The following is a 23,615-nucleotide window of genomic DNA, read 5'->3' on the forward strand; positions in this document are numbered from 1 at the left end:
TTCTGAGGTCATCCCCCCCGCCCCCTATTTGATGCGTGCTGTTGCACGTTCCCGGCAGCGAGGAGGTTAATGAAGGGGTGTCTGTGTAACTAGTGCCAGATGCGGGCATGGTGCCAGCTTCCACGTCCTGTGTACAGAATGCGCGATCATGTGACCAGAGGGAAGGCCGGGGGCAGATGAGCAGAACATTAACCTTTTGCAGGAGGAAAGTGCATTGCAGCGCGTGTGTTCTGCATGCTGCATAATTATAAAAAGGGGAAAGCTATGAGTCATGCGGGGTGATTTTAAAGGTGCCGTGACAAAGCCTCTTGGAGTGGTGGTGGTGGGGGGTGTAGGCATCACGGGAAGAGATGTTAAATGTTATCTATCTGTCTCTGCAGCCAGTGACAAGAGGCACCTGCAAATGAATTCCATGAACCCCATGAAACCATCACACCCTGGCACAGGACACAGGTGAGACGCCCGTGTATTATATGTCATTGGTCTGCGTCATTCATTCATTGTGCTCCTGCATGCACCATGCCGTACACCGGCCTCCTGTACGTGCATGTGATGTATTTGCGCACATGCATGCAATGACTGTTCTTTGTGTTCATGCAAATTCAGTTAAAGATTTTCTTTTCTGCGAGAAAATTGATATTTATGTGCCTCCGGAACGGCTACAGAGATCTGCGAGCTGTTCTAATGCACACTCGCTATGGAGGGAAACAATGGCTTGCAGCTCAGCTCGGCTAGAGCTGCTCCATTGACCGTTGTATTGATCGGATATTTGCAGTTTCTGTGTTTCTTGTATCTAAACATTCTCCGTGTGGATTGTGCGCACGACCAATAACTCCCGCCTCTGCCCTCAACAGTGATGGTTCATTTGCATACGAGTCTGTTCCCTGGCAACCAAACACCAGTCAGGCTGCAGGATCACTCTCCGTGGTAACCACCGTCTGGGGTCTGAGCAACACGTCGCAGAGCCAGGTAACATGATGTCACCGGAGGTGGAGCCCACTGGGCCGCCGCCGCAGCTCTTACCCCTCCCCTCACCCCCCCCCTGTTCAAGACCTATCCTTGGCTTAACCCTTTCTGTGTCAGATTACTTTCTGTCTTCAGTTCTTTCTCACTGCGAGCCGTGCCTGAAATGTGAATGCGTCATTGTGTGACCCTTTTTCTGTATTTTGCTCATCTGTTTTTGTTGCCAGGTCTTTGCAAATCCCATGGTGCCCAGTGGTGGCCCCACAGGGGGCGGAGTCATGCCAGGGCTGCCTGGCAGCGGAGGGGGAATGGGGAGCCCCCAGTTTATTGGCCAGCAGGCGTTTTCTGAAGGTGCTGCTGGGAAGGGCTATCTCCAGCAGAGCATGTACGGACGCGGAGGCTATCCAGGGGGATCGGCCTACCCAAACAGGTAATCGAAATGTGATTTATAGTTTATAGTGAATGAATAAAGTGATGGAAATAAACATCTGGGTGCTTTTTAATTGCTGGGTACTATGTGAAGTCATTGCACAGAGATAGGACGTGTGTTATGGATAGAACATGCAAAAACCTCTGCAGCAGCATAAAAGAAAAGTAAATTGCCTCCAGTAGTGCACGTAATGTTCCCCCGGAGTGGCACGGGTCATCCTACACCTCCCCACCCGAGTGGCATGTGTCATTCTCCCCAACCACCTCCCCCTGGAGTGGCACAGGTCATCCCCCAACCCTCCTGGAGAGTGGTATGGGTCAATATCTGCCAATACCCCAGGGTGGCGTGGGTCATTTTGCCCCCCCTCCTGAATGATGCGGGTCATTTACCCACTTGCCAACCCCTCTGGAGTGGTGCTGGTCATTGACAGCACTCAAGAACAAACGCCAAACGACCACCCCCCAGACATCTCTGTCCCTTGAGATCTGGTATTGGACAGGAAGATCAGGGAAGCCGAGATGAGAGAGTTGGAGCTGTTTGCAAACATGATGTCTGTCAGTGCCAAAAATGTAAAGAAATCCTTTGCTGGGGGATGAAGATTTGTTTGATCCATATTCATCACTGAAGAAAGGTTTGAGCATGAAATACTACTTTTACTATTACACACAAGGGTGGCTCCATAGAACCCTGCAGGGGAAAGGAGCTGCCGTAAATCAGGGCCAGTGTTCAGGGGATCAGCTGATTCTGCAGGAAACCAGAACCTTTCAACATCGAGGGGCAGCATCCATTGTAAGTGATTTCACCAACAGAACGAGGGGAAGTTTCATGTTCTTGTAAAGAGGAGAGAGGCTGCCCATATGGAGATGTTCTCTAGTAATCACAAGCGTAGGTAGGCGATAGATCGGTGGGATGGAGACTGTGCAGTGGTGGGCTATGTTGTCCCCTTCATAGAGCACAGCAAGGGTAGGTGGATCACAAGAGTCTACCAATAGGTTTCCACTGCATGAGAGATTTCTGGCCTGTAGAGTGGGCTTTAGTTGATGCTGGAGGGGCTGTTCCGGGGGAATAACTTTAACTCTTTTGTCTAACAGTTATCCTGGAGGACCCACATCTGCCGGTGGGTTAGGCATGCCTCAGCACACAGGCCGCGGTCCCACGGACTTTACACAAGCGGCAGCTGCGGCGGCGGTGGCAGCGGCTACTGCAACAGCGACTGCGACGGCGACTGTGGCCGCACTGCAGGAGAAGCAGAGCCAGGAACTGAACCAATATGGAGGGGTGAGTTGTGTGTGTAGACTCCGAGAATTTTCCAGTCTGTCCTTGTATAGTCATCACAATCCTTTGCCTTATTCCAGGGGTGGGCAAACTCTGGCCCTCTAGCTGTGCTGAAACTACAAATCCCATGAAGCATCTGTCTCTGGGAGTCGTGGCTGTGGGAATCTTGCAGTGCCTCGTGGGATTTGTAATTCCACCACAGCTGGCGGGTCGGAGTTTGCCCACCCTTGCCTTATTCCTTCATGTTTTGTAGGAATGTAATTTGGGTTTGTGTTTTTTATCTGCAGGTGGGGCCTTCTCATAATTTTGGAGGCCAGTTCATGCCTCATTCTGGACCCCGCGGACCCTCTATGCAGGGTGGAATGAATTCCGGAGGCATGGGATCCGTCATGAGTGCCGCTGGCCTGGCTCAAATGGGCATGACCTCTTCAAGAGCGCCAGGCATGAACCCCATGTATGCCGGGCAAAGGATAGCGCCTAATGGTTACCCTGGGCAGCTACAAGGCCAGCAGATGCAAAGGCAGGGAGTAAAGAGGACATATTCCAATGAGGTGAGGCTGGAGATCGAACTTTGTGCCATCGTGATGACTTAAAAGTCCCTTTATAGTACAAAAAAAAAAAATTCATCTCATCCGATACTATATTAAAGGCCAAGTTCACGTTTGTGACCATGTTTCATATTGCATCCATATTTATAATATATGTATAAGGTGGAATTATCCTTTCAGCATAGACTTGTTCTAGTACATTGTGTTTCCGATGTGATGGTTTTGCCGTGATGGTCTTTACCGATATTATGTTTTTATGGTTAAGGGTCTTAATTGTTACCTGAGGTAGGTCAGTGATAGGAATTGGGTGAAGTGTACATGACTTATGATTTTATTTTCATGTGACAAGAATAACACATCCAGTTTTATTGCTACACGTTACTGGCGACAAAGATAAATGTGACTAATACAACCGTGACGGAGATCAGAAGCAGGGAAGCCAAGGAGCTTGTTTGACAGCTATCTCATTAGATACTAATTATTCGATTAAAAATTATTTGACAAATTTGCTCATTAGCAGCAGATTTAATCACCTGGGTAGCCTTAGACTCGTGTGTGTGTGATCGCCCGAGATCATTTCCCTCATTACACAAATCAATGGGGCATTCACAGCGGTGGCAGATCTGCTGTAGAGAAATATTGTTCTGTAAGCAAAGAATTCTGTGTACTACTGCTCCAAATGTGCTGGGACTCTCCCAAGGACCCCCATGTTATGGAGTTGAGTGGAAGGTGTTCTGTAGTCCTAAGACTTCTGCGCTAGGGTGACAATGCTGCCCCCCTCCAGAGACAGTATTGTGAATGAGTGTTGTCACCTTAGGAAAGGAAGTGACAGGATCACCAGAGGAAAATAAAGGTAGGAAAATGAATGCAGCCTAGGGGCCTGAGACGCTCCTGATGCATGTTGCGGGGTAGAAGGGGGTTTAGTTGCTCTTGGCGTATGCTCGGGCTGGTCAGCTTGTGGTGCATGTTCTGGGGGGAGGGGGGGGGGAGGCCGATCATGGAGTCAGTGGCGTCACAAGGGGGTTGCGTCCCGCACCCTGGTGTCAAAAGTCGGGCACTCGGTCATGGACCGAGAGCCTAACAGTGTCGGGAGAGAGGAGGGGACCCGGCCGCATACCGCATCCCGCCGGGTGAACGTTCCCTCTTCTCTGCCGGCTTCCATCACCCAGATGGTCGCACATGCGCAATGACGACACGGCGGGGTGTCACCTGGCCTCGGGACACCCCTGCATGGCATCCCACCCAGCTCCTTGACTGTATTGGTTGCCAGGGGCTGGGCGGGACACAACCTGGGACACTCTAACCCCCCCATTTGACCCAATGAGATGCCACCTGAGGCAACTGTCTCAGGCTGTGTCATTATAGGGAGGGCCCTGAATTACCGCCACCGTATCGAAGGACTGGTAAGCTGCAATATATTTTTGTTCTGTGGTTTGGATACACTTTGAATAAACGGGGTCCCTTCCTACTGTCCATAACAGTTTGTGCAGCCAAGTCCAAGATGTCACCATTGGTGGATAATCTGTGGGCAGCAAGTTGGATTCTCACACAATTTGATCAAATGAGTCTGCTGAGGCAAGTTGTTTTAGTGCCAGGTTCTTATACATGAATGAATGGCTCCCTAAGATTTAAAGCAGCGGTATCCAAACATCTGCCCTCCAGCTGTTGTAAAAACTACAAGTCCCATGAGGCATTGCAAGGCTGACGGCCAGACGCATGGCTTCCAGAGTCATAATGGCATTTGTAGTTTCACTACCACTGGAGGGATGAAGTTTGGCTACACCTTGTATAAAGGGACACCGCCATTAGAGGATCATGGAGGCTGCCATTATTGAAGTCTCACTGATGATGCTGCTTGGGATTTCAGTGCAGCGACTATGTTGTCCGTTTACTACAGGAGGTGAGAAGCTTGCTGGATTTGTTGCAGGATCAATGGAAATTATTTAATATGCTATAAAAGATGGCTAGATTTGTAAATACAACTAGAGCTGTGCAGTAGACGTTGTAAGCCTGTTTCGGGGCTCTAGTTCAGTTATCCATTAAATATAGAGAGGAAAAGAAAGTTTGTTACCCCAGTGTATAGCCTACACCTAGTTTGCAGCAAGGAGGAAGCTGGCAAGGGAAACGCAGTAGATGTTTGGCTGAAGGCCGGAGTGGGAGGTCGGGTTCAAAGCAAAAATCCACTTAGGAAATGATGAGTGAAGTTCCTGCTTACATTTGCGTCATTTGATTCTTTTATACAAACGTTGGACAACTTTTTGTGTTTTTGTTGCACTGGCTACAGGGTTATGCACCTCAGCAGTACATACAAGGGGCTCAGTATGCAACACATGGAGGCCAGTATGCCCCTTCTGCTCCTCAACAATCTGCCCCATCACCTTCCTACCCTGGGCACCGTGTACAGCAGAACATGTCGCAGTACATAACCCAGGCAGGTCCTGGGGGACATTATTACAAGGTAGGTTTCTTATACATTGATTTCCAAGAGATCTACCATCTGTTATACATCTGTCCTTGTAGTCCAATACTCTGTCTTGGTTTTGTCTGTCATTTATTGGGCTTAGAGCAGACCTGTTGGGGAGGAAGGTGGAACCCTTGGTTTCCTCCAGAGGTTGCTAGGGGTTCCATGAGCAACGGCATATTGATTTCCCACCTGCCGTGTCCACCAATGGAAGGAAGCAATTTCTCGCTGACATCCAATTAAATGGGTCGCTTCTCCACTGACTACCAATGTCAGACGGGTTTTTTTTTTTTGCTGACCATCAATGTGAGGACTAGTTTCACCAATGAAAAAGGCCTTTCCTCCATTGACCATCAACGTGAGGGGTGTTTTTTGTGTTTGGTGGAATGCTTTGTACCTTAACTTGGCAACCTGCTAGTTACATCATCACAAATAATTGGTCAGCTTTCTATTTTACCTAAAATCCTGTCTGTCCAAAAAAATATATTGGTCAGCCTAGACAACGGTTCCTGGACTGACTGGCTCTGGTATACTGCACAAATGTTTCCACATTGCCTTAAGAGACCCTATGAGGATATAAATATGGTTGCTGGCTTTAACTGAACAATCTGATTGGATGCAGGCATTGTTCAGGTATATTGAGAGCCAGCGGGCCGACTAGCAAGGTACTGAAGCTTGGCCCAGTGGGATATTCCTCCATCCACACAGTTAGCGTAGATGGAGGAATCTGTTGCATTTTTTATATATATATATATATATATTTGTATAATATTTATTTTCTAAATTTAATATCTCTACCATCTAATGACACCCAAATATTCCCCATGGAAAAGATAGAGGGGGATTTATTCTCTGATCAGATAGTTTTGCAGTAACTCTGTATACATGTGTCATGAAAGGACGGTGTGGCAGTAACAATATGTCAGGTTAGAGATTTACCGCGGTCTGCTCTTTTATACATTTTTCACTGTTGAGTTATGCCGACAATTAAAATGTCATACTTTTTTTTTCCCAATCACTTCTGAAATTCAAGGACACGCATAGAGGTGTATAAAGGGAAAACCTTACGAGCAGGAAATTGATCTGTAGAAATGTATGAGGAATGGACTCTGTCACATTCTGTTACTTTTATTTACCTGTGTGGAACGTGTAGTCATAATTTTTGAACTCTGGCACAGATTCTGGTATCTCCATGGCAAGTGGAGACCTGAGATAATCATCGGCCAATAGCTCCCAATTTCAACCGCCTGTGACCACCATTGTCTGGCAGATCTCAGAGGGGGAATGTGGGAATGTTAATGGTCTTTCTGGAAAATCAGGAGTCGATTAGTGTCCTCCTCTAGGAAAAGCTACATGGGGTTTCCCTGCTGTCACCATAGGCAGCACACACATGTGATTCAAGCGTTCATGTTTATGCATCTGTTGTTCACCCTCCTTATTTGTCCTGGTGACGGGTATTTCTCAGAGAGAAGGTAAATCCCCAATTTTGTATTGTCACCAGAACAAGAATAGAGGGGAAATCTTCCAATAAGGGCACTAGTTCTGTTGACTCTGCTTACCACCAGGGATTTCCCTCACTTAGGAGGGGTTTCCTCACTTCCTGTGTTTTGCTTTCGTACAGTAAGTGAAAGGAAATCTCCCCAATGGGACACAGATGGCCAAAAAAGCTGATGGGGGATTCTGTACTGTATCCAAAAACTATAAAATTATACTTTTAATATGGTTCTGAATCTATAAGGGGACAGCAACTGTAATCGTGTTAGACAAGTTCTAATAAATAAGGTCCTATCTATCTTGTCTGTCCACCATCTTTTTTTCATGGCTCGGTCTCACCTGCTTCCTCTCATCTGCTTTCTCTACAGCTGACTGACAATTACAATGGACAGAGCAATAACTTCAATGGAGGAAACTTTGCCTACAATCAAACTATAAGTGGGGTAAGGATGGACTAAGTTTTCCCCAGGTTGTTCTTCCATGGGGTGTTCTTCCTCCATCGTTCCTGATCTCCTGATGTTTTTCTGTTACATTGGAGATGATCTGTGGTGGTGTCGTTCTGCTTGCTGCTGACCTGACGGAGAATTTACTAGTCCTCACTAGTAAATGAGGACTAGTAGAGGGCTATAGATGTTATAAAGACTTTGGTGGGAATTTATCAAAAGTGGAGCAGCAAAAATCTTGAGCAGTTGTGCATGAGAACCAATCAGATTCTCTCTTCAGTTTGTTCAGTTAAGATTTGAAAATGAAAGAGAGAAGCTGATTGGTTGCCATGCACAGCTGCTCCAGATTTTAGCTGCTCCACTTTTTATAAATTCCCCTCTTTTGTCTTTATAACATCTAGAACAAGGTTAAGCAACCTTGACCGCTGTGGTGAAGATGCAAATCCCATCATGCCTCTGCTTCTGGGAGTCTTGCCTGTGGCTGTCAGCCTTTTGCAATGCCTCTTGGGATTTGTAGTTCCACCATAGCTGGAGTGCTGAGGTTCCTATTGCTGACCTAGAGGTAAACTTGAGAAGAGTCCTTACTAAGTAACTGCTCTGTCATTGTGAAGCATGGAGTAAATAGCTCTGCCCTTCCTTGGTATTAAGAATGAAAAATGGAACATACAGGCACTAGATGTAAGCGGGCATATTGTTAGAGAAGGTCAGGAACTTGCACTTCAAAACACAGAGCAATATTGTAATTATTCCTAAATTCATGAAGTCTTGAGCCAGTGTCTGTGTGGCACTGAATAGCCATCCACTGCCCACACCTCATTTTCAATGCTACCAGTATACCTCTGTAAACTCCAGAATACCCCCATGTTATGAAAGTGAGCAGAGGGGAAGGACCTTATAGTCGCAGCCTAGGGTGACAACACTGATGCTCCATATTTACAGCTCATTAAGTGAGCCTTGTCACCCTGAGACAGTAGTGTTACCAGCAGTATCAACCGGGAGAAATAAAGGGTCCCCACTCTTTCTCCCCTGTACTCCAGCAGTCCAAGGACTACTGGTTCATTGACTTGCATTAGATGGAGGGGTTGAGGGACATGCCGGAACGGAGGGGGAGAGAGGTGAGCGCTGACTGCCCAGGCCCGAGGATCAGGGAAGTCTATCTCCTGTATTCCGGCCCCAAGATAAAAACAAGCAATTAACCTTTGCAGTCCAGGGGTAGTCCCGATGCAAGGGTTCAATTTTTTTAAAATTACTTAAGTTCCTCTTTATGTAACGGTAACGTCATCACCAAATAAACCGGCCCATAGTAGAAATGTAAAAATTGCTCTGGTCAATAGGCGTGTACAGGTACGAGAGTTGAAGTGGTTAATGTTTCCTTGAGATCTGTTTTACTATGCCATTTCACATCTCCTCCCTATCATTACAGCTAATTACAGTATGCAAGATGAGCGAAAGGAAAAAATACTTTGACATTTCCACTTAAAGCAGAGTCTAGTAACCATATACAATCACAGACCAAAACAAGGGATAAAGACCTGGTTGGGCAATGACATATACTCTGATGGGTTCAGTGAACGTCTAGGTCACCTAAAGCAGGGGTCACCAACCTTTCGTACCTCTTGGACCACTAAATTCACAATTTTAATTCCCGCGGACCACTAATAGGAATTTCTTGAGATAAATACATTTGGAAAAAATGATGAGAGAACTTCCATTTTATTCATATGAAATGCATCATTTAATATGACAAAATTATAAATGCTTTACGTCTATGATGAGGAACACGCCGCTTCTCAGATCACTGGCAGCCTGTGCTGCCTGTACTGAGAGCCGCGCATTCCTTGTGACAGCTGCTGCTGGAGTCAGTGAGAGGCAGCCCCGGAGCCTCCGTGTCCCTTCAATGACGGCCCAGCCTGCACGGCATCGGAGGGGCCTGGGGGGCAATTGCCTCCCTGCCCAGTCTGCCCCTGGTTGAAACAATACTGATGCGTACGGCTCGGCATCGGTTGCCTCATACAACTTAAGACTACCTCGACCTCACGCTGCGCCTCTCTTGTTCCCCCTCTCTAGTACAGTTCGTGAATTTAGTGCAATATATAGGCGAAAATTGTCATTCAGAATATAAGACTTTCTTGGAATATAATTTTTGTTTTATTATTAATAAAACACATAAATGCAAATGTCCAGATTTTTCTGCGGACCACCAAAATTTTCTCACGGACCATCGGTTGGCGACCGCTGACCTGAAGCACCATTTAGCTTTGTTGTGTTTCTTTTGTTTTTAAATGACAGAATGAGTCTCTTATTCTTTCCGTCTTTCTTTCAGCCGACGCGCTCCATGCCTGGGTATCCCAGTTCTCCATTGCCTGGTAACCCCACACCGCCCATGACACCTGGTAGCACTGGCCCACCATATATGTCACCAGGGCAGGATGTCAAGTCCCCATTCCTCCCTGATGTGAAACCTCCACACAATGTTCTGCACCAGTCGCCAACAGGTGGGTATTCTAAATACAGCAAATCTGTATCTGTAAGAAGTATGGAGATGCCATTGCTGACCACTCCTTCTGAAATTGGCTGTCATTCTGATTCAACAACGTCATATCCTGTAGATCATAAGTTCTGACATTCCTGGTCTGGTTTCTTGTCTGCTGTTGGTGACTCACACAGTATTGAAACCAGGGAACTAGTGTTTTCAGATGGAGGGCCTGAATGGTTATCCTTGTTTCTCTCAGTACAGACCGGTTTCCAGACTTGAGGGAAATACGGTATTGTGTTGTTCAATATGAAGTCACATTTCCAAATTTGTGCCATTTAGGTGCTTCCAATGATGAGCTGCGCCTGACGTTCCCGGTGCGAGATGGGATTGTGCTGGAGCCTTTCCGATTGCAGCATAACCTGGCTGTCAGTAACCACGTGTTCCATTTGCGGGAATCTGTATACAAGACCCTTATGATGCGGTATGATTATTTTTTTATCTTTGCATTGAGGAAACTGGACAGACTTGAAGCTATTGCCAGCAACAACTAATGAGCTTTCATATTTCCAATGAGACGAGGAATCATCTCACTGTGGGCCGAAGCTCTGCTGCTGTGTGTGTCTTAGGCTAGGTCCTGTGGCTCTAGATTGAATGTTCAGCTGTTTTTCCAGTTGACTTAATTTTGCCTTGCCTTTTAGGCCGGATTTAGAGCTGCAGTTCAAATGTTACCATCACGAAGATCGGCAGATGAACACAAACTGGCCGTGTTCTGTCCAGGTCAGCGTCAATTCCACACCGCTGAGCATTGAGCGCGGAGACAACAAGACTTCCCACAAACCTCTCTATCTGAAACAAGTGTGTCAGCCTGGACGAAACAGCATCCAGATCACCGTCAGTGCCTGCTGCTGTGTAAGTGCCATACGCTTTGAGTTGGGAGAAGGGGGGCCTGTGACTACAGCAGGATAAAGACTTGGGACTATGGGCATGGTGGCTTCAAGTGCCTGAGACAGGATCTGTCTAGGATGCCTGTGGCAGGCACTTGTGTTCTATTGTTGTTTTATACTCTGCTAATGAATCAATAAATTAAGACTGGCCATACGCTAATACAGAGAGAAGCAACCTCAGCACTCCAGCTTTTGTTGGACTACAAGTCCCACGAGGCATTGCAAGATTCTGATAGACACCGGGATTATTCCAAGTGTCAGAGGTATGATGGTCAGAGTTTTCACCACAACACTGGCGTGCTGATGTTGCCTACCCCTACACTAATAGAACAGTCTCTAACAGATATCTAAATCCCTCCTGAGCTACTGTACTGAATACCTGGGCAGCAAGTCATCTGATTGTATGCAAGTGCTGTTGGCCCCCAAAATTTTCAGGCCAGCTCCTTTTGACAAAAGTTGATTGAAATATCGACTTGTTGAGTGGAGGGGTGCCGACACGGCCACACACTGGTTGAATTTTGGCCAAGTCCTACAGGACTCTCCTGAAATTGGACCAGTGTATGGCCAGCTTAATTTCCTGTTGGCTGCTCAGGGCAATACAAACCACCATGGAGACGCTTTCATTAGTAAGCCTCTTATCGACAAAATGTACCAAATATTTAGTATTGAATCCCATTATCGCTGTGCTCTTCAGTGTGGGAGCGTCATACAGGTGGTAAATGACTGCGCTTAAGATTTTAACTAACTAAGGTATTTTTATGCACTCTGATACTGCATGTTTAAAAATTCTGCGTACATACACTATATTGCCAGAAGTATTGGGACACACCTGCAAATCATTGGATTCCGGTGTTCCAGTCACCTCCATGGTCACAGGTGTATGAAATCACGGACCTCGGCATGCAGACGCTTCTACAAATTCTATAACAAAGTTGAAGCAACTGGGAACAACAGCAACTCAGCCACATAATGGTTGGCCATGTAAAATGAGCGGGGTCAGCATATGCTGAAGCGCACAGTGTGCAGAAGTCGCCAACTGTCTGCAGAGCCAATAGCTATAGACCTCCAAACTTCGTGTGGCCTTCAGATTGGCACAACAGTGCGTAGAGAGCTTCATGGAATGGGTTTCCATGGCCGAGCAGCTGCATCCAAGCCTTACATCACCAAGTGCAATGCAAAGCGTTGGATGCCGTGGTGTAAAGCACGCCGCCACTGGACTCTAGAGAAGTGACGAATCACGCTGCTCTGTCTGGCAATCTGATGGACATGTCTGGGTTTGGCGGTTGCCAGGAGAACGGTACTTGCCTGACTGCATTGTGCCAAGTGTAAAGTTTAGTGGAGGGGGGATTATGGTGTGGGGTTGTTTTTCAGGGGTTGGGCTTGGCCCCTTAGTTCCAGTGAAGGGAAATCTTAGGCCTCTTTCACACCAGATACAGTGCATTCTGGCCAGAACGCACTGCATCGCATTGTGGCCTGCTCACTATGTTGTAGGGCAGGAGGGGGCGTGTTGGTTTATTGAAGTGAATGGCACCGTAGCCATGCCCTCCGGCCGCACTGTGATCGGCACATTATGCCTGCCTTCTGGTCCGGTCCCAAAAAAATGCTGTAATTTTTGGCTATAGTGTTTTGTAATAATTTTAAACAAGAAAAAATAGTTGTGTTTTAAATAGAGGAACGGATGAATCCCATAGAGGACGCTTTCTCTAGGTGATATACAGCAGGGGTAGGCAACCTCGGCACTCCAGCTAGGGTGAAACTACAAATACCATAATGCCTCTGCCTCTGGTTGTCATGCCTGTGGCTGTCAGGGTCTTGCAATGCCTCATGGGACTTGTAGTTCCACCATGGCTGGAGGGCCAAGGTTGCCTACCCCTGATATACAGTATATGAACCCACTGCCTGCCAGCAATATCTACAGCCTGAATGTCTTCTCTGTAGGCAGAACCCACAAAGACTCCACTTTAAATTCTGATTATATATTGTAGTTTAGACATCTCTGGTGACTACTTGCTTACTGTATGTACTTTTGTACCATATGTGCAAAAATGGTTTAGAGCAGGGGCGGGCAAATCCCAGGAGCCAGGTCCCCAGTGCTCCTTAAAAATTACAGCTGGCGCCTGATGTTTTCTCTGGTTGCTGTTAATGGATTGGACAGACTAACTCCGGGATTCCATATTAATTTGTCCGCTCCATGTTTAGGGCTCATTAGTGCTTTCTTGTGTTGACAATCGGTTCCTCACCTATAGCAAGCATATAGATGAACCCTGATGTTTTCTAGCTAATTCTTATGTTATTCAGGGACAATTTTTAAACATGGCTCCAAAATGTTTCACTGCCTGTCTATAGAACGTGGTGCATTATTTACCAAAATCTGAGGAAACATGGCCCTAAGCAGGTGACATAATGGTGGATGATATGGTTTATGAAGATGACGACTTCTCTTCTCAACTAACACAGAGCTGTCCTCCTTTTCCTTGCAGTCTCACCTGTTTGTGCTGCAGTTGGTGCATCGGCCATCTGTGAGATCCGTCCTCCAGGGTCTGATAAAGAAGAGGCTGCTCCCTGCAGAGCACTGCATCACCAAAAGTAAGATCATGCCCTGAACCTTTACATATTCCTTACTGGACATGATTTGTTTCCTTTGTGCCGAGTCCGGATTAGACAAACCTTTTATAATCTTCTTCCTCAGTTAAGAGAAATTTCAGCAGTGGCAGCATTCCAGGAACCCCTGGGCCTAATGGGGAGGATGGGGTGGAACAGACGGCTATTAAGGTGTCTCTGAAATGTCCGATCACCTTCCGCAGAATTCAGCTTCCTGCGAGGGGCCATGACTGTCGGCACGTTCAGGTAATTGGAGGTCTCTTCACTTTGCCCTCATTCGCCGTGGTTCACCTCATATATTTTTTCCACGTTGCTCTGTCTTTTCTCTTTTCCATCTATTTTGGGTTAAAAATACAAATGTATTATCTAATGCAATTTTCCTTTTTGATTTGATGACTTTTCACATCCAATCTTTCTCATTTCTCCTCAGTGCTTTGACCTGGAGTCGTACCTGCAGCTGAACTGTGAGCGAGGGACATGGAGATGTCCTGTGTGCAAGTAAGCTCCAGTCTTGTTCTCCTAGGTTGTCTTACCAAGAAAAAGAGAGTAGAAAGTGGGCCACATCATGCCTGTAACTGTCAGTCTTGCAATGCCTCATGGGACTTGTAGTTCCACCAAAGCTGGAGGGGCTGGCGTTGCCCACCCTGTCGTAGATGGCTGATATCATTTCGTTATGCAACGGGCAGGGGACTATTGCTTTTTATACATAGTTCTTTTCAGTGCATATTCTCTTATAAAATATGTGTGTGTGTGTGTGTGTGTGTGTGTGTGTGTGTATGTGTATATATAGGTGTGTGTGTGTGTATATAATCTACTGATATTTTACTGTGCTTATAGTTTTTGGAACCACTGGTGGATGAATGTTGTCTGCATGTTGGGTTGTAGCCCTCATTCATTTTGCCTTATCCACCCAATGGGAAAGCATCTATCATCTAAACCAATCACAACCAAGACACCACTTGCACTAGTTGCACTACGGCATCCAGCATTTGTGCATACAAGGCTTTAATTTTGGGTCAGTTATGATAAATAATTGTTGTAACCAATATAAGCTGATATATTAGCTGATCTAAATCTCCCTACAACAGGGAGGGTAGCTGATCTACCACTCCATACTGCCATTGAAATCATGCCTCTGCCTCTTGGACTGATGCCTGTGGCTGTCAGTCTTGCAATGCCTCATGGGATATGTAGTTCTATAAAACAGCTAAAGCGCCAAGTTTCCCTTCCCCTGTCCTACAAGAATGTGATGTCTGTGCCTATCTGGCTTCAAAGCAGAACGAAACCGTCCAGTGCTCTCCTCATTCACTGGTGCCAACATCTTCTCTCTGACATCATCTGGATTTTTTTGTGCAGAAGGCGTTTTTACTTTATACATTACCTAGTTATACCCTGCGTGTCTTCATACTGCTACTCACTTGTGTACATGTTTCTAATGCTAAATGTTTATGATCTCTTTACAGTAAAACTGCCCTTTTGGAGGGACTGGAAGTTGATCAGTATATGCTGGGAACTCTCCTCTATATTCAAAAGTAAGTACCTAATGCTGGAGGAGAGAATGTAACATTAAAGCGGAACTCCAGGCAAAATAGTTACATGCACAGCGGCTAATGGATAAATGCACAGTCAAAAACTGTTTTACAGTATCGTCAAATGATGTTCGTCTGTTTTAGCCCCTTTTTGGGGTCCAACTAACACTGCCAAACCGCATGGCCAGATCTGAGATGACTGTGATGTTAAACAGTACAGCTTGGTCAAGGATCTGCTCCTGCCTTGGAATAAGACAATGATAGAACTGGAGCACACTGAGGAGGTCGTCTTTCTGCTCCCCACTTTTTGACTGCTGCCACCTTAAGTAGAATGGAAGGGTAGTAACGAGATATAAGCTGCAATAGCAACCACCATTTTCTTTACATTTTGGTTGGCCAGCAGAATGCATCAAGTGGCTATAAAGCCACCACTATTAACGAGGAATCATACTTGTGCTAATTTACATGTCGGTTGTTATATTATGTGTGGATTCACTTATACTTGATTATTGCCTCCCCAGCTATGACTATGAAGAGATTACCATTGATCCTTCATGTTGCTGGAAACCAGTCCCAGTGAAGCCAGATACTCATATAAAGGAGGAGTCAGATGGACCAGTCCTGAAGCGCTGTAGAAGTCTGAGCCCGGCGCATATGGTAATGCCGAACGTCATGGAAATGATAGCTGCCCTGGGACCAAGTTCTTCTCCCTTCAACAGCATGCAGTCAGGAGGGGGCCCTGGAGCTGACTACAGCAACCAGCAGGGTGAGTAATAAAGACTAATAATACTCTCTTCTCACAGACCATGTTGTCTCCTGCTACAGGAAATAAGTAGGATGCACTTTAACATCCTCATCTTTACATTTCTCGGGATAAAACATCTCCTTTGTTGTCCATTGAGGTCAAGATGGAGCCATTTTATCTTGACTTTAGAGTTCCTTAGGATTGGTCTGTTGAAATGATGCCCATGATTTGCACATTTGCGTTTGATTGTATTTCCTATATTGATAAACTATCCTGTCTCTAAAGGGAATGTGTAGCGTGTGGACATATTTTCTATTTCCTATGTTCGGGACTAAAAGAAAATATTGCATATTAATATTATAGATTCTCACTTGCAGTGGGTGTAGCTGAAGGCTAATTTTCCATATAGAATAGATAAGAGTTCAACTTTGAAGTCCAATTTTTGTTTTATTTTCTTCACTAAAGATTGAGTGCAAGCTATTTTCTGCAAGTACTATATAATGGATAGGTCAGAGTGTTCACTCCTATTGCTATGTCTGTCTGTAGGCCCCGCTTTCCAGAATCAAGGGGGATTCCCCGAAGGCAGCTTCCCTTCATCCAACCCTGGCACCCCAACAATGAATGATTTCAATACCAGTGGCCCTCCACCCATCTCTTACCAATCTGACATTCCAAGCTCCATGATGAACCAGGAGAAGCCTGGAGGACCCTCGCTGACCGGACAGGTGAGCTAATAGGAATGATGGGCATCATATGAAGGATAGTGGCTGAGTGATTACATTCCCCCGTTATCCAACTGATTTGTAAGCCACTGGTAAGAACAATCCTAAAACTCTAAATAGAATAGTGCCGGCACTGTTCTTAGAGTTTTAGGGTTACCTTTTTTTAAAGTAAGATTCTACCAGTTACAGGCCTGGTGAAATATAAACATTTTTGAGTGGGCACGTCAATTCTGAATGTTGTCAGAACTTCTTCTGGCACGAGTAGAGGTTGAATGGATTAGAGTATGCACAGCTATGTACCCTTAATATGTGTGGGTCTCTAGACCTTCAGCATTGTTTTCCCATACTTAAGAGTTCAAAGTATGTACCAGACACGAATATTATTAGAAGTTTTGACTATAGAGGGCCCCATCCACAAGCTTATAGTCCTCCCTGCCCTCTTCACAGCTGTCACCATCAGCCTATTGAGGTAGATGCATATAGTCTTCTAGTTAACTCCGCATACTTCCTTTTTGGGTTTTCCTCTGGCAGCTTTCACTAGGGCAAGGGCAGACAACCTTGGCACTCCACCCATGGTGAAACTAAAGATTACATCTTACCAATGCCTTTGGGTGTCATGCCTGTAGATTTCAGTTTTGCAATGCTTAAAAGGGAACTATGGGGTAAGTGTTTTGCCCCATAGTTCTCTTTAGGGTCATGGGAGGACATATACTAACCTCCCCCCGTGACACAAAGCTCAGTGTATAGCAGGCTATTGTCCGCGATATACTGAAAGCGCCGCAGCCGGGACGGATCCTGACAATAATGTCGAGATGCCTGAGTGACAGCTTGCTCTGCCTATCTACAGGCAGAGCCAGCTGTGCCCACCCCCTTCCCCGTTAGTTCCTCCACTTAGCGCTGGAGGATCGGAGAAGGGATTAGGGGAATTGCTGCGGTGAGCAGGCAGTAAGTGGGAATTGGGAAGTGAGCAGATCAGTTCATGTTTCTGCTCACTTCCCGATCGATAGAGCCGACGTGCAACAGCTTCTTTGTCACAGGTCGGCTCGAACTATGAGGACGAGTGGAAATCACTCACCTCATAGTTCTCTTTTTAATGGGACTTGTAGTTCCAAAACTGTGGGAGTGCCGAGGTTGCCTACCCCTGCATTAGGGTAAGCAGATTGTTCCACAGAGCAGTAATTTTACGTTAATCCTGAGTTTTAAAAGCCACATTGAAGTTGCGGGCAAAAAAAGGGAAAAATAAAAAACTTTCTCAAGTCTGATAAAGTGCAGATGCAACAAACTAATCAGTGTTGCAATACAATGGTGCTCCAGTGACTGGGCACTCACCAGAATTTCTGACTGTTTGTAACAGCCAAGGAAGCGTTTTTAGGAAAATCAAGGAAAGCGTCAGCGTCCTCCCCCTTCGTATTTTGCTCCTTCCATCGCGCTCATTACCGATTTATTACATCATATTAAAAAGGCAAAAAGGAAACCCTCATGGTGCAGTATTACAATGTTATTCGAATACGAAAATAAGTAACTCACAGTTAGAAATGCAGCAGCCGGCCGGCAACAATAAAAACTCCGTCTACTCTTGAGCGTGTGACGTCCGAAAGACCCGACAGTCAGACATTCTGGTGAGTGCCCAGTCACTGGGGGGTGTCTTTTGATTGCACGGAGGAGCACCATTGTATTGGAACACTGATTAGTTTGTGCATCTGCACTTTATCGGACTTGGAGAAAGTTGTTTTTTCTTTTTCCCTTTTTTTCCACTTGTGAAAGTCGTTCACATTTCCACCAATAAGCATTGGACTTTTGCTGTGAATTGATTGTTTGGGTATTAATGTTTGGATTAATTATCTTTACACTTTTTTCTTTCACTGGTTCACAATTTATTATAATAAATGATACTGTTTTTTTACACAATATTTATATTTTTATTCACCTGTGGGGATATATATATATATATATATCCCCCACAGGTGAATAAAAATATAAATATTGTGTAAAAATATAGTATTAATTGATTACCAAATAGTTATGGGTTGCTTGTACCACCAAGAGATTTTAGGGTGCATTGAAGAGAACAAAAGTTGGGGGCAACCTAAAATCTCTGTGCAAGGGACCCTCTACCTCTTCTGTGCGGTTTACTGCTGAGGAAGAGGACTCTTCCCTGTATGCAGTCAATTAATCTGTTTTGTCTATGGGCTAATGTGGAAGACTGGGAAAAGTTGGGGCACGCCTTCTCCACACGTCCTAGCTGAGCAGGTCTGCAGCAGGTAGAACAAAAAAAAAGCTTAGATCCCATGATGCAACAGGGGCTCTTTTTTTTTCCTTTTTCTTGTAAATGCTGTTCATCTCCAAGATGACGAAGTGGAGGAGTGGCACTGGTGCAAAGCTAAACTGAAAATAAGCTGTTCTCCCATTATAAGTAGGTGAGGGAAAAGTACTGGTTGTATCTCGTGATTTCAGCACTCCTTGCTGTAAGACAGTTCTCTATTTTTCTTTTCCATTAGGCCAGAGTTTTCTAATTCAGTATTCTTTATTCGATCAATAAGATCTAGGATCATGCAAGTCAAAGGGCACAGCGTTTGCTGTGCGTCAGTCTTTTCCATTCTAATGGCATGCTCTTCCTGGTGTCGTTAGGTGTGTCACTTCTAGGTGAAAGATGAAGTATTCTCTGCAATACACCCAACCTTACAATAGCTCATTGTCAGCAGTCATGAATCTGGGGGTAGATTGCAGTATTGTTTGTATGGTGGTTTGTTTCTATTTCTTTAGTTTTTTATGTATTTAATAAAACTTTGGTGATTTGGGAAGCAAAAAAAACCTTATTTTCTTGCAATTGGGCTGCAGGTAACTTACAGCCTAGGCCCTGAATATTTGTCTGTACCTGCCCCTTTCAAAGCATCATGCTCTGTTATGTCATTATTATACAGGATTTATATAGCGCCGACAGTTTGCGCAGCGTTTACAATATAAGGAGGACATTACAGTTACAATACAGATCAACAGAAGATGGTAAGGAGGGCCCTGCCCCTGAGAGCTTACAATCTAAAAGGTGGGGCAAGTGATATAGGAGGTGGTAGCTCTGTGGGGATGAATTGTTTAAGAACGTGATAGTTTAGTTGTGAGGTTGATGCAGGATAGGAGACGTAGGTAGGGAGTTCCAGAAGATGGAAGAGACCTTAGAGAAGTCCCGGAGGCAAGCATGGGGGGTGTTGACGAGGCAACTGGAGAGCAGGAGGTCTTGGGAGGAGGGGAACCGATGGTTAGGGTGATACTTTGAGACAAGGTTGGCGATATAGCCGGGGCGGAGTTGTGGATGGCTTTGTAAGTGATTTGTTATTTTTTTTATTTGATCCTTTTGGGTGATTGGAAGCCAGTGGAGGGATTGGCAGAGGGGGGTGGGTGATTGGAAGCCAGTGAAGGGATTGGCAGAGGGGGGCGGGTGATTGGAAGCCAGTGGAGGGATTGGCAGAGGAGGGCGGGTGATTGGAAGCCAGTGGAGTGATCGGCAGAGGGGGGGTTGCAGACACTGAGTGGTTAGTTAGTTGGATGAGTCTAGCAGTAACATTCATGATGGACTGAAGGGGGCATAGTCTGTGTAGAGGTCGTCCATGGAGGAGGGAGTTACATAGGGAAGAGCTAGGAAATTTGCTATTGCATCATGGTAGCAGGTTTCTTTTTTTTTTATTCAGACTAGAGATGGGCTCAGGTTCGGACTGCGCTCTTCCCAAACACTGAGGGAAGCTCCTTCCATGCCGCCCAATCAGCTGCTGGCAGGAAATTCCCCGCCTCATCTTGATGTAAGCAAAGGGGTGGGATGCTGTGACATCATTGACCTTTTATATGGCTACATGTCTATATATGGTAAATTACATTAACCTAATATGGCTTGTGAGGCCATATTAGGTAAATAATGTCAGCACAAGCATCCCACCCCTATGTTTACATGCCGATGTGGGGCGGCGAATGCTCAGCTGGCAGCTGATTGGCTGGAAGTGCCTGTGGCACGTCCTTGTTTGGAGGAACTCCGGTTCGGACCAGGTGAGCTCGTCCCTAATTCAGAACTTCTCAGCAGTGACATGCTGAGAAATACCAATATAGGCACAAGAGCCTCAGAGAGAGTAAATTTTACATTGGGGTTATATGGCCAGTTTACGTTCCAATAGAGCCGAGGTGATGTCAGTTTAGAAGTGTTCTGGAATGATAAATGAAATAAGGGGTAAAATACACGAGCGCTGTGTCATGTTTTTAACATGTATGCATTCAAGAATATTTTTGATCAAATCTTAAAAATTGCTTCTTTTCTATACAGGTTCCTGGCCAAGTCCGGATAGATCCATCCCACAATCAAGTCCAGTCACTTCACACCTCCAACATGAACAGCCAGTCACCGCAGTTACACCATCGGAACCAAGTACGGCCCAATATGCCTCAGCCTGGGGGCGACCTGACCTTCAACCCCACGGTTGCGATCCCGGGTGCTGGAGATGTGACGGAGCCCTCCCTCGATGTAAGGCTACTGATCAGATCTGCTTTTTAAGCAGCCAGAAAATGCCGGATACAAGTCCATATATAATGCAGCTATCCTTGCAAATCTTTAGGTCCTTACCAGAACCAAATAGATTTGGGGAAGAAAGACATATGGCGCTCAGTGCTGTCCTACCTATTGTGGGGTTTCTCTGCCTGAGCTGAAATAAACACCCAAAAAAACAATCAATGACCACAATAGAGCTAATTATTCTGTATGTGTTCATTCAAACGTAATGTTCGTATTCAACTGGGGGTCCCTGGTTCGAATCCCGGCCAGGTCACTATCTGCAAGGAGTTTGCATGTCCTCCTGTGCCTGCGTGGGTTTTCTTTGCGTACTCTGGTTTCCTCCCACACTCCATAGATATGCTGGAAGTATAATTGGCAACTCTCTAAGTTGGCCCTCTATGTATGTATGTATGTATGTATGTATGTCAGATAGGGACCTTAGTGTGTAAGCTCCTTCAGCGTAGGGACTGACGTGAATGTGCAACTATGTAAAAGCGGCCTAAATTGTCTGCGCTATATACATGCCTGTAATAAATACATGATTGCCTTTCCCCTTTTCCCCATTTTTATTTGTCTTTATATTTTTCTCCATTTGTTACATGCAGACCAAGCGGTCTAGTAAAAGGAACAGTGGCAGAGGTTGGGGAAAAACTAGAACACTGCCCGGGGTGTCTGAGCAATTGGAAGGAAACCACTGTATGCACCCAGACTCCCATCAGTGTCACTTTTGCTGGACAGCTTGGCCTGCATGTAATTGTGTAGAAAATGTAAATAGATTCAATATGTATAAATGATTATTACATTTAATGTAATAAGGGGACTTTGCAAAGACTGGAGCAGCTGTGCCTGGCAGCCAATCGGCTTCTAGCTTTCATTTTCAAAGCTTATCTGAAGGTAGAAGTTGATTGGTTACTATGCACAGCTGCTCTAGATTCTGTCTGCTCTAAGCTTAGTAAATCCCCCCCCCCCCCCCAATATTTTTTGCAATGCTGGATAGGAAGCCATTGAAGTTGGATGCCCAAACCCAGTGGTCTGCAGCAGGGGTGGGCAACTCCGGCCCTCCAGCTGTGGTGAGACTACCAATCCCATCATTTTTCTGCCTCTGGGAGTCATGCCTGTCGTCAGTCTTGCATTGCCTTATGGGACTTGTAGTTCCATAACAGCTGGAGGGCCGAGGTTGCCTACCCCTAATCTATAGGAACCGTATTCATTGTAGACTCTCGTGGTCCATAGTGAGCTTTAGGGAATATGCATATGAGTAGTCACTGTGCTGTGTTTCGTCAGCGTTTGACTTGTAGTCATGTTAATCCATAACCCTATGCAATGATGTTTCTTTTTATTGTTTAGTGCAGGGGTAGCCAAACTCCGGCCCTCCAGCTGTGGTCTAACTACAAATCCCATGATGCATCTCTCTCGGGGTGTCATGTCTGTGAGAATCTTGCAATGCCTCATGGGTTTTGTAGTTCCACAGCTGGAGGGCCACAGTTTGGCTACCCCTGGTTTAGTGTTACTGACCCTTCATATGCTACAAACTGTATTCTCCAATTTCTTCTTTAATATTCATGATGCTTATTTATTTATTTTTTCTTTTACATGTGTTTTTTAATTTCTTTTTTTTTTTCTTCTCTTCAGCTTCTCCCTGAACTGACCAATCCGGACGAGCTGCTCTCGTACCTCGGGCCACCGGACCTTCCAAACAGTGGCAACGACGACCTTCTCTCCCTTTTCGAGAATAACTGAGCCCCTTGTACAATATACATATATTCGTTTTTTTTGGTTTTGTTTTTTTCCAAGCCCAACTTTGAATAAAATGGGTGATGGGAGCAAATCTGAGCACAAGGCCTGACCTGGGTGACTCCATTCCACGCCACAAGTGGACGTGGGGTATCACTGAACAGCTTTTGATCATTGCACTATTTTAAGTCCTTCAGTACTGCTCCGTAGGCTTTGGAGGTCAATTTCTTCGGTTATTACCTCCACGGCCTGGCAGAGGTTCTCCAGTGATCTGCCAAGCGCCCTTTGGCCCTTCTGTACATCCGTTCTCATTCATTACTCCGCTATGAAACCGCCTGCAAAATCTAACCAGTGAGCTGCAAAGGATTGTGCCGCCCTTTTTTTTGTTTTTTGTTATTTGGGGTTCCCAGTCAGTAAGAAGAGGAGGCTAAGAGCACAAAGCAGGTGTTTGTATGAGCTTACACACCTATTATATGTAAGGCTACATACGATATGTGTATAATTGTATATTATTGCTGGTCCATTAGTCATAACACATTCCGTTGTGGGGTGGGGGTGGTTTGGTTGTAACGGACACCACAAGATTCTGATGCCAACTTAACCCTTTTATTTCATGATCTTTGCCAGAATCGGAGGTAAATTTGATCCCCGAATATAGATATAATACAGTAAATGTTCCCTGTAGAAATGTGTCCTTGTCGCTGTATGTCTTTTTTTTTTTT

The 23,615-nt window shown here is 45.5% G+C and overlaps 1 protein-coding gene across 2 annotated transcripts; it reads left to right on the top strand.

Moving 5' to 3' along the window:
- Window positions 1-265: 265 nt before the first annotated feature.
- On the top strand, window positions 266-22,962 carry ZMIZ2 (zinc finger MIZ-type containing 2). Of its 2 annotated transcripts, XM_018554711.1 has the most exons (19): window positions 266-290; window positions 381-453; window positions 855-969; window positions 1,191-1,393; window positions 2,485-2,671; window positions 2,956-3,219; window positions 5,501-5,674; window positions 7,540-7,614; window positions 9,938-10,109; window positions 10,430-10,571; window positions 10,789-10,999; window positions 13,515-13,620; window positions 13,724-13,881; window positions 14,066-14,133; window positions 15,099-15,167; window positions 15,686-15,930; window positions 16,456-16,634; window positions 20,935-21,132; window positions 22,792-22,962. In XM_018554711.1, exons 1-19 carry the CDS (start codon window positions 272-274, stop codon window positions 22,897-22,899), a joined length of 2,766 nt encoding a protein of 921 aa, XP_018410213.1. In that variant the 5' UTR covers window positions 266-271; the 3' UTR covers window positions 22,900-22,962. The 2 variants fall into 2 exon arrangements, with proteins under 2 accessions (XP_018410213.1, XP_018410214.1); XM_018554712.1 differs by lacking the exons at window positions 266-290; window positions 855-969 and having other exon boundaries at window positions 376-453.
- Window positions 22,963-23,615: the final 653 nt, after the last annotated feature.

This window comes from Nanorana parkeri, unplaced genomic scaffold (assembly GCF_000935625.1).
Source record: "Nanorana parkeri isolate BGI_ZX_2015 unplaced genomic scaffold, ASM93562v1 scaffold169, whole genome shotgun sequence".
Taxonomy (NCBI): Eukaryota; Metazoa; Chordata; class Amphibia; order Anura; family Dicroglossidae; genus Nanorana; species Nanorana parkeri.

Bases quoted from the DNA above. Each gene is read 5' to 3' on its own strand.
- ZMIZ2 (XM_018554711.1), top strand. The intron at 13,621-13,723 runs GTAAGATCATGC...CTTCTTCCTCAG, and splicing joins AGAGCACTGCATCACCAAAA to TTAAGAGAAATTTCAGCAGT. The intron at 15,931-16,455 runs GTGAGTAATAAA...GTCTGTCTGTAG, and splicing joins TGACTACAGCAACCAGCAGG to GCCCCGCTTTCCAGAATCAA.